At 37.5% G+C, this 17778-nt stretch overlaps 2 protein-coding genes across 6 annotated transcripts in view; one reads left to right on the forward strand and one right to left on the reverse strand.

Annotated features, from left to right (window-relative positions):
• Nucleotides 1–12839, forward strand: part of SLC44A3 (solute carrier family 44 member 3) — a 45618-nt gene extending 32779 nt beyond the window's left edge. The window contains exons 11-17 of one of the 5 annotated variants that reach the window (XM_015829302.1): nucleotides 643–799; nucleotides 4703–4786; nucleotides 9051–9188; nucleotides 10030–10266; nucleotides 10444–10513; nucleotides 11551–11646; nucleotides 12630–12839. In XM_015829302.1, the coding sequence (XP_015684788.1) occupies nucleotides 643–799; nucleotides 4703–4786; nucleotides 9051–9188; nucleotides 10030–10266; nucleotides 10444–10513; nucleotides 11551–11600 (736 nt within the window). In that variant the 3' untranslated portion in view covers nucleotides 11601–11646; nucleotides 12630–12839. Of the gene's footprint in view, nucleotides 1–642; nucleotides 800–4702; nucleotides 4787–9050; nucleotides 9189–10029; nucleotides 10267–10443; nucleotides 10514–11550; nucleotides 11647–12629 lie in introns of those variants that run through there. The other 4 variants (XR_001549204.1, XM_015829309.1, XR_001549203.1 and 1 more) reach the window with 4 other exon arrangements.
• A 3406-nt stretch (nucleotides 12840–16245) lies between these two features.
• The window catches only part of CNN3 (calponin 3), a 46050-nt gene continuing 44517 nt past the window's right edge, over nucleotides 16246–17778 (reverse strand). The window contains exon 7 of the mRNA XM_015829334.2: nucleotides 16246–17142. Coding sequence (XP_015684820.1) covers nucleotides 16795–17142 — 348 coding nt within the window. The 3' untranslated portion in view covers nucleotides 16246–16794. The remainder of the gene's footprint in view (nucleotides 17143–17778) is intronic.

The following is a 17778-nucleotide window of genomic DNA, read 5'->3' on the forward strand; positions in this document are numbered from 1 at the left end:
TCCCACAGGGTGGGTCTCCTCAGGGTGCCGTCGGCCAGACAGTGCCGGCTGGCGACCCCAAGGGGGAGGGCCTTCTCTGTGGGAGCTCCCACCCTCTGGAATGAGCTACCCCCAGAGATCAGGGTGATCCCTGATCTCCCTTCCTTCCGCCGCGCCCTCAAGACATGGCTATTCCAACAAGCGGGACTGGCCTAGGGCATTTTTAAGAGGGGTTTTTAGAGGGGTTTTTAATTATTTTTAATCAGACAATTTAAATATTTCATTTTAATTAATTTTAATTTTGTAATTGTTAGTGGTACTTTTAATCGATTGTCAGCCGCCCTGAGTCCGCAAGGAGAAGGGCGGGATATAAATTCGAATAATAAATAAATAAATAAATAAATAAAATTACACAAAATTTAAATTGATCAAAAATGATATTTTATTTATTCATTTATTAACAAAATGTATATGGCCATCCAATTCACTGTCAGTGATTTCAGGCGGTTTGCAAGGATAAAACCCCAATTCATTCTTGGTGCATTAAAAAATGGAGTACTGGAAATACTTGGAAACACTATTGGATGAAGATTCTGATAGTTATATTGTGTTTGTATTTCATTTTCTGTACAGTTTTTCATGCTTGATTATTTTTCATTGTAGAAATAAGAGTAAACTACCAAGGCATCCAATCCTATGTTCCATATCAGTTCTTTTTTGTTATCATCTGGGAACAGTTGTGAAAGGATCCCTGATAATCCCAATCGTGAGGGTCCCAAGAATTATTCTATTGTCTGTTTATAACATTCTGAAAAATAAGGTAGGCTCCTACTTTCATTTTCTAATACCATAGCATAGCAATCAAGCAAATAAATGTAGACATTTAATATCTGAGTAAGAAATGCAAATGCAGTCTTTATTTGCTTAATTTTATATTGGACTTTATTACTTAGCGCTATTCAAAGGATCTTAGCATGAAACAGCTTAAAAAGCAATAAATTCCATTGTAACAGGCTTACTATGAAAAGGATTCATATCCTAATGATTTACTCCTAATCCCTGATAACTAGAAAAAAAATACTGCACAAACTACAAAGTTTGCTTACGCTAAGGGACTAACTACCTTTGAGGGGAAGATTAAAATGTCTATTATGAGTGCATCAGAAATGGAGGGTATGTGGATTGATGTTTCAACTTGGTTCGTATAAACCAGAGGTGTCACACTGCCGGCCCGTGGGCCGTTTGCATCATGCGGAGGCCGTGTCCACCCCAGCTCCGGCAATGCGAAAAAAGTCGCAATACTTTGCAACATATCACATGACACGGCGAGTTTGACACCTGGGGTGTAAACTATCATGCCCCTTGAGTTCTTAAGGTTCTAGTGAGACATAATGAAAAAGATTTTTAGAACTTCACATATTGGAATGGAAGGCTAACATGCATATGCAATATCAAGTTTATACCCATAGATCAGTGATAGCGAACCTTTTAGAGACCGAGTGCCCAAACTGCAACCCAAAACCCACTTATGCATCGTCGGGTGCCGGGTGGGTGTGGCCCATTGGCTGGGTGTGGCCCATTGGCTGGGCGTGGCTGTGGTGGTAACAGCAGACTGGGTGGGACTAAAAAGTTCAATCAATCAATTCCAACTTTGCAAGATCTTTTTTTTTCCCGCAAGAAGTTGAAATTGACTGATTGATTGAACCTTCTTTTTTTTGTAAAGTGAAAAGGTTTTATAAAACCCAGCAACGGCACGCGTGCCCACAGAGAGGGCTCTGAGTGCCGCCTCTGGCACCCATGCCATAGGTTCGCCACCACTGCCATAGATCAAGCTAACCAGAAAGTAGCAGGAAAATGTGCAGTCTTGAATCTTGCTCATTTGTGTTGTACTTAGCTATAATTTAGGTGTCAAGGAAAGACAAGTATGCTTTGATAATATTTTCAAAACTAATTATACCGTTTTATTGGATGTACAGTATTTGCATGACAAACCAGAACCACTTCTTCCCCTTTATCATACTGAAATTTTCCATAAGTGCATATGATGGAATTTTAAATTGGAAAAAAAAAGAGTAAAGGAAAGATTAGACATTTACTTTCCCTTCTTGGTAATTTTGGCCATAATTAGGGCACTCTGCATCTCTTTCTTAAGGTTTTGAAAAACCTAAGTGGGGACAGTTGCTGGATGGAGCTCATGAAGTTTTTATTCAGATTCCAGCCAGGAAGAAGTGGGTCGGGCAATGAGCAGTTTACCTTTTATTAATTGCTGCTTTCCATGGATTTGGTTAGCCTGAATCCAAATAAATGCATTGCATGATCTTGGCCAGTATTTCTTTGGGTTCATAACACTTCATAAAGTGAGTTACATATAAACGTGTTTGGTGGTACAGATAGTCTTTGATTTATAACTGGCTGCTTAGCGGTCGTTCAAAATTATCATGGATCCAAAAAAAGGGGAATTACCATCCAGAGCTGAAGTTCTGATGGTGAGGTCTTCCCCCCCCGATGATGTAAACATTTATGGCCGTTTTTAACATCCTGGATGATGTTTATGACATTTTTGCCAAAAACAAGGAGTTCTGGTTTTCGGCGGAACCACACCCATAAACAAACCATTGTTTATTTAATAACCACAGTCTTCGTTTTATGAACCCTGCATTCACTTAACAATGCTGCAAATAATGTAAAAATCGGGTTGACCATGCGAATGACCCATTTTACGATCATTACTTACGACCATAATGGGCAGACTCCATTACAGTCCTAACTCAGGGACTCCCTGTGGTGTTTTAGATCAGGGTTTTTCAACCTTTTCACCCATTGTACCACTTTTAGGAGATGGCAGTATCCAAGTACTACGAGTCGCCTAGCAAGGTGTCAAAAACTTGATGACCAAAAAAGAAAAAAACCCAGAAAAAAGTGATAAAGTACAGGTAGTCCTCGACTTAAAACAGTTCACTTAGTGACTGTTCGAAGTTACAATGGCACTGAAAAAAGTGCCCCCCAAGCCACAGCCAAGCAAGACACCTGCCTGCCCACCCGGCAGCACTCTTCCTCCTGTCTGAGATTTTTATTGTTGTGAGCATTTCTGTTGAGAATTGGCAGCGGGGGTGGGGTGGGGGGGTGTTTGGTTTTTATTCCCCCCGTCTGCTGGGTGGTTGCAGCAGATTTTGGTCACTTCACATGACCCTGGGACACTGTGACCATCATAAATATAAATCAGTTGCCAAGCATCTGAATGTAAATCACAAGACCCTGGAGATGCTGCAACATTCCAGCTGATCGGCACTTCTTCTGGGGTCAGCAGAAGCGCCAGGATCAGTGCCGCTTTCCAGCTGATTGGTGCTTCTTCAGAGCTCAGCAGAAGCACCAGGATCAGCGCCAAGCTCCAGCTGGAGCCTGGCGCTGATCCTGGCACTTCCACTGAGCCTTGACACCCCCGAAGAAGCGCCGATCAGCTGGAAAGCAGCACTGATCCTGGCGCTTCCGCTGAGCCCTGACAGCCCTGCAGCTCCAGCCATCTCTCGCTCAGGCTTGTGCGGTGCTGCCATCGATTCAGCTCATTCCCTTCCCCCGTTACCACTTTTCTAGGATGGTCGCGTACCACCTGCCAGGTGCCAATGTACCACAGGTGGTACCCGTACCACTGGTTGAAAAGCCCTGTTTTAGATACTATATTCCTTTATTCTGGTTCAATAGCAAATGAGTGAAATGTTTTGTAGAAGAGCCAAAATTATTCCCTATAGTGCTGGAACTTTTCAAAGATCCCTTAAATATATTTCAGCCATAACTGTGAACTTGTTTATCTGTTCATATACATTGCTGTTTAGTATTCTATCGCCTATACTTTTTTGATCATCGTCAGTGATGTTTCCATTATTAAATCTGACTTTGTTACTCCATTTAAACTTACTTATTTGCCTGGAATTGCTTATCTTACTTCCCCAGATAGAAGAAAGTAGCAATAAAATAAAAGAGGCAAATGTTGCAGAAACACCTCTAGACAGGAAAAGCAGTGGCAGTGAACAGGGCAAAAAGAAGGAATTTTCTCATTGAAAAAGGGGGAATATCCTATCTTATACTTCAAAGCTTATTATTAATGTAAAAATCAAAACAGAAGCCTCTTTGGTATGACTGCCAGGTAGACACATGACTAGTTTGGGTAATTTAACATTGATGAATGATAAAGAGGATGATGACTCCCTCTTTGAGGGAGATGGATGGGACAGGAATGTAATGTATGTATGCAGTGCTTTTTTTCTATAAAAAAAAAAAAAAAGGTGCCGGAACTCACACACGTCATACAACCCGCCTTGCCTACCCTACAAGGTTCCATCCAAAAAAGGTGCCGGAACTCCGATCTGGGCGTTCTATGAGAAAAAAAGTCATGTATGTATGTATGTCAGAAATGTGACACTGAAAATGGTCCTGAAATAAGGGAAAATTACATTTAAAAATCCTAGGTATTATAAGTATTTGCAAGATTGAATCTTATGTTTCTAAAATAAAATAAAAACCAAAGATGCCATCTATTATTACCAGAGCCTTAATTCCAAAATTCCAAAGTCTTTCCAAGATATTTCATGAATCATGAATATAATTGATGAATATGAATCTTCTATTCTGTGCATGGGAAGTGCGAAATATTAGACGAATGTGAAACCCTTGCATTTTAAATTCTGGCATATTTGATGATTAATTACAACTTGTGCTTTTTCCCCAGGAGAACACGTGTGCAAAGTGTATTTACAAATGCTGTTTTTGCAGTTTCTGGTGCCTAGAAAGATTTCTTGGATATTTAAACCAGGTATATTATATAAATTGGGTATTATCACATGCATAAAAATGAAAGTTACATGAAAAAGAAATGCTATGCTGATGAGTAATGTTTCCAAGGCAGTTACTATCCCTGTTTTGTGGCAACCAGCAAAGAAGGATTATCTTTATTTAAGAACCCGTCACCCTTTTCATTCCAACTGATTTTATAGAAAGCATGCAGTACTGTGCTATAAATTTTAGCTGAAATAAATCACATTGAGTTCAATAGATGTATTCAAGAGATACATGGGGGGGATAGAATAGCCACTCTGATTTATAATGACTGACTTAACTAACGTGACTAAAGTAGAATACCTCTAAATCTGATTATTTCATTCTGCCAGACATAAGCACCTAGTGAATTATAGTCCACAAAATGAGAATATAATCAGTTTCTGTAAAAATCTAAAAGGAAACCTCTTGGCTGGAATCAGTGTCATTCGTGGCATTATTTCTATAAAACCCTGAGCTGTTCAAACCTGGGAATATATATTATTATTCCATGCATTTTTGTCAGGTGTGTGTTTCCCCAGAATTATTTTAGACTTTGGTGGAATGCAGATTAATATAATAACATAATTAATGCCTTGAGTCCTGATTTTTACAAGTGGGCACATTGGTTGGCTGCAAGCCTTCCTCTTATTTTGACTAAAGATTGCTGCTTGCCATTCCTTGATATACAGGAAACATTTTCACGTTGCTTTTTCTGGCAGGAAAGAAATTAAAAATCAGGGAAACAGCATCTGCAGGGTTTGCATTGGTGAAACATTATTTCCTTGTTTTTAATGCAATAAGGAAAATAGGGGAGATGACAATTGCAAGATGAAGGCAAGCTGAGAAGGAATTTCAAGCTGTATCCATGGAAGGGGAAGCCCAACCCTTCATTCCAAAGCAGTGTTTTCAGTTGAAGCAGCAGAAATGTTAATTAATATCTGGCCATATGATAGGTGTTATAAAAGGCAATAAATTGAAACTCAGTTCAGATAAGGAGTTCAGTTAGTGCAGTGGTTCTCAACCTTTTTAATGCCGCGACCCCAACCGGTCATAAGTCGAGGACTAAACCGGTCGTAAGTCGAGGACTAAACCGGTCGTAAGTCGAGGACTAAACCGGTCGTAAGTCGAGGACTACCCAACCGGTCGTAAGTCGACTTTCCCTGCCCGGGAGCGCCGCGCATGCGTGGTTCCTCCCCCTGCGCTGGCCGAGGCGTAGCTGGCAAGCGGCAGAGACGGAGCAGGCCGACCACCAGCTGGCCCAGCCCAAGGGAGGTAAGGCACCCGCCGGAAAAGGGGGAAAAAATGGCGGACAAAAAAAATGGCGGACAAAAAAAATGGCGGACAGCCTTGCTTGGCAACCTCCGTGAAATGGTCAATCGACCCCAAATGGGGTCCCGACCCACAGGTTGAGAACCACTGAGTTAGTGGGTGGTTTCTGTAGAGGAGTGGTGCTTTTTATAAAGTGGTTCCTGCTGTTCTCCCCATCCATAAGGAAGACATTTCATGGCTTGGGGATACTTCTAGGTCCATCTTCATAGGATTTTATGTACACATGTGGCTACAGTAACCACCTAATTTGACCACAGTAAAGTGCGCTGTTTGAGTCTGCCTTTAAAAACTGCTTGGAACCCATAGTTGGTCCAACATGTAGTGGCCTGCATGCTTCCTGGCTGCTGCCATTGGGAGCATATAAACACCTAGTTTGCAGATCCAGCATTCTTTACCAGTTGGTTTCTGGATACAATTTAAGGTGCTGGGTTTTACCCTATAAATCCCTTTGTGGCTGAGACCGTGGATATCTGCAAGATTGCCTACTCCAGTGAGTTAGATCATTTAATCTTGTTTTCTGAATTTCCTGTGTTGCTGGAAAATTTAGAATTTGCAGAACAGGTACTGAAGCCGGAAGACATCAAAGAAGGCACCAGGACTGCCATAAACTGAATCCTGTTTAATAAAACTGTTCACAGTAATTTCTTACACTGCCAGGTTTCCTTCCAAATCCCAATCTAGTGAGTCCAAGCAGTAGGGACTCTCTCTGGAATTCGAATCACAAAGGGGATACTTTAATTTGTAGCCCTTCCATCTGCTCCTGGAATTGCCTAGTTTGGTCATCAGCAAGGGAAGGTTACATATTAATGATGATTAAATGTCCGGAAGGTATCCGGAGGCCTGCTAAGATAAAAGAGGAAAATAATTACCTACTTGGGGTTAGAGCAGAAATTTGTTATCTTGTAAGTCATGCATAACTTTGTCCTACTTCTGTTCTAGAGATACAGTTGTTATGTTCTTAGCGGTATTGCTTCAGTTCTATCTACCAATTTATGAGTACTCTGGGGAAGCTGTACTGACTGGTATTCTTTCCGGTGTCCAACGTCATACACTCCAAATATGTCTACTTTCTGGCATCTCTACAAACTCAAGGAAGGACACTTAAAAGAAGCCACACTATGCAATTAAGAACTGGCCATTGGGCTGTATATATTTACCTTATGTACAGGGACAATTAATCCTGCTATTTCACGCTAAAGCCGTTTTGTTCCCTGCTCATAATCTGAAAGAGGCTGTGTTATTATCCCATTAATATCTTCCTTTCCTGCTGTAAAAAAACCCTACTTCCTTCTACAGCTTCCATCTGTCACAGTCTCTTGGATCATTACTTTTTCATTTTGCTGCACGATTAGGTCTCTGGGAGAGCTGTCTATATAGTGGGAGATAGCCAACCACTCTAAAAATGCAGGCAGGCTGTGGATTGGAATCTGGGTGTAGTTTTATGCCTGGCTTATTTTCGGTTTCTTTCAAAAGAAGATTCTGTTGCTATGGTGTTGTTCTTTTTACTGGGATAATTTTTAGAATCTTAGAATGGAAGATAGAATTTGGCTATTATGCAAAGAAGCAATTATTTTTGCACAAGAAGGATTTTTCAAGGGTTGGACCTGTGCCATATAGTGTTTCTCATGAAGCTATCAGGTCAGTTTTTCCAAGACCTTTGACATTCTGCCTGTGTTGGGAAGTGTAGATGTATTTTTTTCCTTAAATATTTTCTTTGCCTACTAAACTTGAAGTATGTAAACAATCCTGTTCCTTATTTATCTGTTTCTTTGGTTCCCATGCATATTAATGCAAAAAAGTCCAGAGTGAAATCCAAATATAAACGGTCAATATCTGAAGCTTATTGGTTTGTCACAAATGAAGGCTTACTGGTTGTAATGTTCCCTTGATCAAGATATTTAGCTATGATGCATGAACTAAAGAAAGATTTCAATCTTAACAAAATGCCCTTAACTTAGTCAATTTTGGGGAGAATCAATGTTTCTTACTTTAAGTATTTATCTTGACTACTGCTTCATTTTACAAATACTTTTATTTGTAACTATTACTAGATAGCTTTTTTTAGAGTTCAAGGATTTGTATACTAGGAATTATTTTTGTCTTTTCTTGACGTTAGATTGTGCATATCTGGAATCTGCTCCCAAAGGTGAGAGCTTGAACTAGGATGCAGAAGGCAACTAGAAAGAAAAGAAAATTGGTTTAAATGGGAAAGATTTGCTGTTTCACTCTTTGCCCCATCCTATAATGTTCAAGAATATCTCAGTCCTTGGGAGTAAATTACAGGCAGTTGTATTAGGAAAAAGACAAAAAACCCACAAGTTTCTTTTTAGAAAATTCCTTCCATGAAGAATGTTGTTGAATAATATATATTAATGCTGCATATTGAAATGTATTACTTGTATTATTTTAAAAGTACTAAAATACTTAAGTTGAGCTAAGTTAATAGCACAATATTTTAGATGGTAGAGATTGGGTTTTTTATTGTTGATATGCTGTGTGTATCCTATGTCTAGGAAGGCATTGTCATATTACCCCCCGCACTGCAGCATAAATATTATGTAGAAGTTTCATGGGTTACAATTGATTTCATGTATGTGTGTTTTACAGTGTATTATTTTAGTATGATTTATTATAGACATGTGGATTTATATTTCTGTATTAATATTTCCCAACTCTCTTATGGTTCTTGAGGAATGAAGGTTACCGATCTCCAGAGTTCTAAATAAAACTAAATAAATAAAAATAAAACTCCTAGTAAAAATATTTTTAATTGAACGAAATATAGGTTTTGACAATAGATTAAAAGTTAAGCAAATAATTTCATTTCCACAGTATGATAAAATATATTTATAAAAGTAAATTTGGCCTAGTACCTCCTACTTTCTGCCTTGTTACTTCTGCTATTTTACCAATTAACGTTCTGATTGTAGAACGCATATGCGGCAACTATCATAAATGGGACAAATTTTTGTACCTCGGCTAAAGATGCCAGTGTTATTTTATCAAAAAACGTAACTAGCACCATGGCAATCAACTGCTTCAGTGACTTTGCTGTCTTTCTTTCAAAGGTAAAGATTTATTAACTTTTTTGAAAATCTTGTTTAGTCAAATGATGCATCAGTCAGATTCAAGGTTAAATTCAAATTTTATGGAAATTAAATTGTTCTCTGGAAGCCAGTAGAAGATATATATAATAATCCATGACCATATTTAGGACTGATCACTGAGCAAGCAAAAAAGCATTGTTTGTGCTGGTAATTATGTCAAAGTATAGTGTGCATTGGGATGTTATGTTAGTCTTGGATCCTATTGGCAGAACTCCCCCCCCCTTATTTTTTTTTATTCATCTTACCATAATATATTTTGTAGCTAGATTAGACCTACAACAGTTGGTACATACATATGTTCATTGTGGTATCCAATGGGATCTGACAGTAGTTCCTGCACCACAGTGTAGCTGCTTCCATCACATTGGCAATCTGTGAATTGGGGGGGGGGGGGAATTCAAAGAAGATAACCAATTGTTCAAGTGATGGAAACAACAGATGCTTCTTAATGGGAAACCCAGATTCATTCATGGAATGAACTAAAACAATGAAGATATTTTCTTCAGTTAACTTAAAACAACATATGGCAGGACTGACAAGCCAAACAAAAGAGAAGAAAATAGTCAACCAATATTTATTGAGACAAAACAGAAGGTTTAGGTGAAACTGTCCCAGCAGATTTTTGAAAACAGTCATAATCTGAATACTAATTTATTTACTTATTTATTTAAATTTATATGTCACCCAATCTCACTATCCAAGCAACCCTGATACTGATATTAATACTAAGCATTTACGTACAGTTGGTACCTTCTTTGGATGAGTTACCTTTTAAAATATATCTGATTTTATTCTAATATAGGTGTTCGTAGCATGTTTCACCGTTTTTGGGGGCTTGATGGCATTTAACTACCACCAGGAATTAAAAGTTTGGGCCTTGCCATTGCTGCTGGTTGCTGTTTTGGCTTATTTCATTGCCCATAACTTCTTATCAGTATTTCAGACCACAGTGGATGTTCTGTTCCTTTGCTTTGCTGTTGATGTAGAAACAAATGATGGCTCTTCAGATAAACCCTACCTAATGGATCAAGATTTAATGGTAAGCACTCCCAAAAGCACTTTATATAATGCCTTCATTCTTTAAAATGAGGTAATTGTGTCAAATGCTGATAGTAACATTTTTAGAAACAACTGTATTCCTAAGTAGTTTAGTATTCTTTTTTCCAGTTAAATATGGTGGCAAATATATTGTGAAACTTATTCCACTTTCTAATAGGAATATCTATTAGAAAGAATCTATTCTAGGTTTTCAGAATTTCATAGATGCTTCAGTGACTGTCATAAAGGTAAGCTTCAAGAATTTCCCCACTAAACTATAGCTTTAAAAAAAACAACCATGAGTTACAATTGTCACAACTATTTTCTTCTCATTTCATATTCCTTTAAATAATTTCCCCAAAAATTAAAGTTTAACATTGTCCTATAACATTTTTTAATATTCTTCAGATAACTGAGCCATTTTTATTAAAACTGTTTTTTAAAAAATCTATTAATGAAAAGGGTTTTCCTGTTGATGTCAAATGCTATGTCTTTATAGGCTAAGTGTTTAATGTGATTTTCTAAACATATCTGTTTTAAAGTTTGCAAGATAATAATGCAGTGGTAAATAGATAAAAGAGCCATGGTGGTGCAGTGGTTAGAATGCAGTATTGCAGACTAATTCTGCTGACTGCCAACTGCCAGCAATTTAGCAGTTCGATCCTGACCAGCTCAAGGTTGACTCAGTCTTCCATCCTTCTGAGGTTGGTAAAATGAAGACCCAGATGGTTGGGGGGGCAATATGCTGACTCTGTAAACTGCTTAGAGAGGGTTGTAAAGCTCTATGATGCAGTATATAAGTCTAAGTGCTATTGCTAATTAGATATAAGTTTCATTTAACTAGGGGGGGGATTTCTTTTAATTATACTTAGAATATCTTTTTTCAAGCCCAACCCTAGACCTATAGATTCAGTTGCTCAGAATCATTCTACTTAGAACTGTGGTTTAATCACATATTTTCTATATTGATGAAAAGTTATCTTAGTTTTAAATTTGTGCAACAAAATATGTCATATGTAATTGTTTTGTAGGACAAATAAAACAGCATTTTATAGGAAAGTAATTCTATTACTGTTATTTCATGTATTTTTTTAACCCATCAAGAATATATAATTTTTATTTACTACAGGATATGTGTTTCACCCAGAATACAAAGAACCTTTGGTTAAAGTAGAGTTAAAATTTAATCCTGTCTTGGTAATCTTAATCTATTGATTTGAGATTGCTCAAATAATAATAGTATTAAATATAATAAGTCTGAATAATGAATTGCTATTATTTGCAGAGCTTTGTCTATCAGAACAGCAAACTTGCAAAGACCAAACAAAGAAATAGAAGAATATTTTATAACAATGAATGCAGCATTGAACTCCAGCTATTGGTAAGAGATAAGCTAATTCTAAACATCAGTAGATACTGCTAATTGCACTGTGTTGTACTGTTCTCATATAGCTAAACATTGGATAACAGACGTCCCTCAACCAAATGTGGATCAGTAACAGAGAGGAGATGAGAACATCTGTTCTTGTATATGATGTTAACCTCCGTTCATCTAAAATCTGGATAGAACAGAACATGGGAGTATGTTTTTAAATAAATCGCTCCAGTCTACATTTTTAATCAGAATAACCAAACCTAAGTATCTGGTAGAAAGAATTCCCACTGGGATGAACTGAAAGCAGAATTCCCTGGGGATTTGGGAAGTTTGACAAGTTGTTACTTGGAAAGTTATAACAAATATATTAATATAAGAAGGCACAAGACTCCAGTAGTATCAAATTGTTAAAATTAACACTGCTATGATCACTGCATTAATCTTTTCCCAAGTGTCATAAAGTCGACTTCAAACACGTAATTTCACTGCAAAATAGTAACACAATCTTTAAAATAACATCTGTGCAGCGTTTTTGGCATTTAAGCAAAATAAGTCATTGTGATGCTTCCCAAAGTATCATTTTGCTGTCAGGGGATTTACAGTAGCAGCCATCATTTTTCTGCCAATTTTTTTCATGCCAAAAAAGAAAATCTGCACGTAGGAGTCATATTTCTGGATTTTTTTTGGTTCATGCTGCACACTCTGGAGGGTTTAGGTCCTTGTGTCTATTTTAGAAGTTTGGAAATAGTATACAGTAGGTGGGTTGCACTGCCGAGAATCTGTGGTTTTAAGTTGATTAGGTTTATATATGCCTCTGCTTGGTTTATTTCATCATATGCAGCTCTTTGTGCATTTCTGCCTCCACCCAAAAAATCCTCGAAAAGTTACACAGGCAGTGATAGAATGCAAAAATACTGTTATACTAAACTCCCCCCCCCCCCCGTTTTTATCATTATGGCTAATTTCATGTTTTATTTTCCTTATTGTAGAGTTGAAATCGAGATGGCTTTAAAACTACAACGCAGCAAAGATGAAGATTACCCGTACTTTAAGAAAAAATAATTCTCTGAATTGATTTATATATTTTGCACTAAAAGAGACAATTTGGTCCACTTTCACTTTGTGAAAAAAATGTCTTCAGCTTTTATGATTTTGTTAAAATTTTATTTAAGGTATTTTTTATTAAAGTAATGATCAACTATGGTGTCCGTTTTATGGTTTCATTTGGATCTGAGGTATCAATTCTTAGCCACATTGCCAAAATGACTACACATCTGTTCCAGTGTCACAAGTTCCGCCCCCTCTTATTTCAGTTGAAATGTTGCATCCAAGTGCGTAAGGGGAGGTGGTTGTGTTGCTACACAAGTTCTGCAGCTTTCTCAGATACAGTGGTACAGCAACCAGTTTATTTTGCTAAAGAATACACTGGGAAATCATGATTTTTTTTTAGGTGATCATATAGCTCAGTAGGAACCCTGAAGATTATGGTTTTATTTTCAGACATCCCAAAAATGAAAACAAATAATTCAGAGATTTTTAATGTTAAAAATCAAGAATGTGTTGTATCTCCCCAGAATCACTTGTTTGGTGAGGTGGGCGGATATATAAATTGGGACGAATTTAATTAAATTTGAGAACATTTATAGAAAACTGAGCCACCTTGCTACAGATCTGATGAACAAAGAAAGATTGCAGAGATGATTGTGTGCTTTCATATCACAAAGGTAATATGTTTACTTATATTCCTCTTTTTCTGAGTATTTAGATGTAGCTGTACACAAATAATCCTTGACTTATGACCAATCACTTAGAGACTGTTCGAAGTTACAACAGACCTCTCCAGGGCTGCTTACAACCTGGTTCTGAAGTTCTGATGGCTGTTAACCCCAGTCAGGTGACTGCATGTTAGGCACTTGGCAACCAGCCTCCGTTCATGTTTTTGCGGAAAACCAGCATTACGTTGGCAAAAATGACCAATAGCGAACAATGAGATGAACAGCAGGCTCCATTAGGATCATAAATTGAGAACTTCCTGTACTTCACTATTAATTTCAACTTAAATCCCAGTTTTCAAGGCTATGAGAGAGACACAATGTGTTTCTTATTTATAACTATGCAGAAATGAGACAAAGTAATCCAGCTCTCTATATGGATCAAGAGTAGACAGCTTTTCTTATGTTTCTAAGGATCATAAGAAGTGTCTTGGGACACTTGGGATATCTTTGGAGAGTATGGAATTTTCAACCCTTTATCTACATACAAGCTTAAAAAATAAGAAACAAAATAAGTAGTACAAAAATGTATTTGATGCTGAGTGTCAGTGGCAATGTTCTTCGACGGGTCAGGCAACATCAAAAATGGTGGGATATGTGGTTGGGAATACCCCTTGAGTTGCCCACCTCACATATGTACAGTATTTACAATTACTTGGATTAAAAAGTTTGATTTGGGAAAAAATGCCCTTGTCAAAACTTGTTAAGCAGCAAGTAGAATCAAAATGATTGTGCAATCATTCCTTAACTCTCTATCCGTTGAAGAGGAATGCGTTCAAAGTTCAAATACTAGATTGTACAGAAATGGACAGACTTAATTTTGAGATTGAAAGAAAAAGAAGAAACAGAATATTTTCAAACTTGGGACTTATTTTACCAATGGTTGGAGAAATGAACTAGGGATTAGGAATTTAATTTGCTTTAGTGAATGATGAGCTCAGACAACATGTTTTTTGTTGAATAAACACTGTTGAATTGCATTAAAAAATTAATAAAAACAAAGACACTGCAGAAACACCAGAAACTGCTGAATTGCAAAAATAGTGTACAAATGTATGTTGGGAATACATTGACACTAGGAATTTTGGCAGTGGTTTGCTCTTCAAGCTTGCCATTTAGCTCCCAAACGTTTCGTTACCAGGCTAGGTAACATCACCAATGGGACTTTGGTAGTCCTGCTAGTCATGTTACCTAGCTTGGTAATGAAATGTTCAGGAGTTAAATGACAACCTCGGAGAGCAAACCACTGCCAAAATCTAAAACTCGAGCTACAAGTATTTTCTATTTTCACACTGTAGAAATGCCTATGGTAGGGTTGCCTATGTATTGTAATTGTTTTAATAAATAAATTAAATGGAAACCTGATATGATACCAAGGATATTTTTTTTACAGAAATGCCCATGGGACTCTTGGTGACCCCAAAGTTATTTACACGAAATAAAGAATGGATGACTGAAGTTCTCTGAAATAAATCCTTGGTTTAGACCTTGGGTTAGCAGATTTCAGATATTATGAAAGCATTGCCTGTTACATAAAAGTTTTAGTACAAATGATACTATTTACCTCAACCACATACTTAATGACAATGACATAAATTGAAGCAAATGACATAAAGTTATGTTTAATACGCACAGAGAGTTAACTTACATATCCTTCCTGTGACTGGTCCATTATACTGAGGTTTTACTATATTTGGAAGTGTGCCTGACAACGAGAGTGATAAACTGAACAAGAAAGCAGTATGTTGGCTTTTAATAAATGAGTAATTTCTGATATACACACCCGGTAGTATGTTTTCATAAGTCCACAATCCTCTCCTCCCAACAGATTGACAATTTTCCCCCTTGGGCAATCTGATAAAGTAAATACTACACTTGTAATAAAGTCTGAAGAGAATTGATAGAATTTTCTTGAACTTTTCTTGAATTTCTGTAAGAAAGTTGGGTTTATAGATCTGTGTGAGTCAAATCAGATTTGATATGGAGAAAATATACTTGTGTATACACAACATACCTGGGGATTAAATTGGAAGACCCTGCTTTATTTGGAATGCCAGGGGATCAAAATTGCCCTTGAATTAAAGTTTTGTAGGTATTTGTAGCCCTTTAGTACTTCGTGTAGAAATTCTGGGATATTAGTTTCAGATTTTCAATATAATAAAGCAAGCTAAAAAAAACCACCAATAGAATCCAATAAATGTGTCTTCTATTAAACCTGCAATTGAATCTAAAGTATGGCTGTTAGGTTGGAAAAATCCTTTGGCAGCAATAGAAAATGGAAATACAAAGTTTGATTGTGTGGCCTCTACATCCAACATTAGTAGAAAATAATAGTATTTTGTAATAGGCAAACTGACCTCTTAATCAGCAGCAGTGTTAAATAAAATCCTATTTTGCTGTTGTATTAACATAATGTAGAATTTTTACTTTTTTAGTTTTCACGTTGAACACCGTTACTATGGGCAGTTGCCTTCTACTGTTTTGTATGTTATAATTTTATTTAATTTGGTTTTGAAGTTGCGTGGCTGCATCTGACTCCTTGATAATTCTGTGTATCAATTTTTTTTAATAATACAGGTTCTTCTACGTCTTGAAGAAAACAACATTTATTTATAAAAAATACAACAAGATCAGTTGATGATGAGAAATGTGGCAATAAATACAATTCAAAGGAAAGGCAATTCTACATGGATATATTATGGCACAGAAAATAAAGTCAATGACCTTCAAAATGTAAAGATTTTTGTGGGCTCAGAACTTAATACTAGTTCCCTTCTAAGAAAGAAAGCTTTTCCTATAATTTTGGTGAATTTAGACATTGTGATGAAACATACACAATTACAAATGCACATTTATTATTTCTACTATGACTTCAGGAGATAAGCAAGCAAGTACTTATAAAATAACCAACATTTTAAACTATTAACTGTAACCTTTATTTTGATGGCATGGTCCAGAATTAACTTTGTGAATAAAAGCATCTACAGTCTTCCACAGAATGGAGCTGTAAATAAAAAAAGTTTAAAAGGAAGAGCTTGGTATAGTACGTAAAATGCCTATTTCAGAACAAGAGTGTAAAAAAAATGCATAGTTCCTTATTATTAAAAGACTTGGCTGTATACAAGAAGTTCCCTTTCACAGTATTCCTTTTTACTTCATAAATGCTGTTATTGGTTATGCTGTAGACGGCAAATGTTACAGCACTAAAGGCAACTAGAGAAGAAAAGGGCAAAGAAAGGGAAAAAAAGGAATGTTATGTTAAGGCAATATTTCCTTAAGTATATGAAGCATAATGTGTAAAAGGATGGGTAACAATTCCACAAGGCTAGTTTCGTTTTTCCTGAATAAAATAATAAACTAATACTGAGCTTTTGAGGCCAATCTAGTAATCAATGCCATGGTCACTGTATTGACCGTGGTAATCTCTCTGATATTCATCTTGGTATTCGCCGTGATAGTCATCTGGATATTCTGCCTGATAATCACTATCACTGATTTCTGATCCATTAGTTCCTGTTCCTTGGCTCCCATTATGAATGACAGGTTCTGTTGGTGCAGCACAATACTTAGGATCATACACCTGACGTCCAAGCCCATATACGCTCATCCCCTTCTGCGAAGCCACTTTGTTGGTGCCCATTTGTAGTGATATTGTAGTGTTATCAATGGGCTGTAATGTGAGCTTTTGGTCATAGATGTCTCGCCTTGTTCCTGGTGCAAGCATCCCTGCCTAAAAAACAAAACAAAACTTTAGGGATTATATAGTTACAGTAGTACTTAAGACTGCCCGCTTAATGTTGGCTCAGATTAATGATGGCCTCAGAAAAGGAACTTTACAGCCCGTAAAGCACTTCTGACCATCGCAAAATGTTGCACTACATCCCCTCCCTGATCACGATCTGGGTGCCTGGCAACCTGTTGGCATTTCTGATTGGTTGCCAAGCACATTGTGATCATGTGATTGCCGTTTGCAAACTTCTCTGGTTTCCCCAGAAAGTCAATGCAAACTGCTGCCACCTGCCAAGAGGACTCTCTGGGGACTGGTTGAAAACCTCCATGCCAAATCCAGGCAGCCACAGAGCTGAAATCCTACAGGGTGCTCTTTCAGCCAGCCCTCAGAGACAAAAGTGAGCTGGAATCAGCAAGATTTTTAGTCCCTGAGTGGAGAAGCAGCATGTTTAAGGTAAGGAATGTGGGTGCTTCTGGGTGGGGAAGGCCCAGCCCAAGACGTGTGCAAATCGCTACAATTGGGCTGAAAATCCTGCTTGGTTGGTGGGGAGGATTTTCAGCGCCTGAGTGGAGAGGCAGGGTGGTATGGTAAGGCGTGTGAGGTGCCTCTAGAGCAGGCATGTCCAAAGTCCGGCCC

This window comes from Protobothrops mucrosquamatus, unplaced genomic scaffold (assembly GCF_001527695.2).
Source record: "Protobothrops mucrosquamatus isolate PMUCROS unplaced genomic scaffold, P.Mucros_1.0 scaffold_233, whole genome shotgun sequence".
Lineage (NCBI taxonomy): Eukaryota > Metazoa > Chordata > Lepidosauria > Squamata > Viperidae > Protobothrops > Protobothrops mucrosquamatus.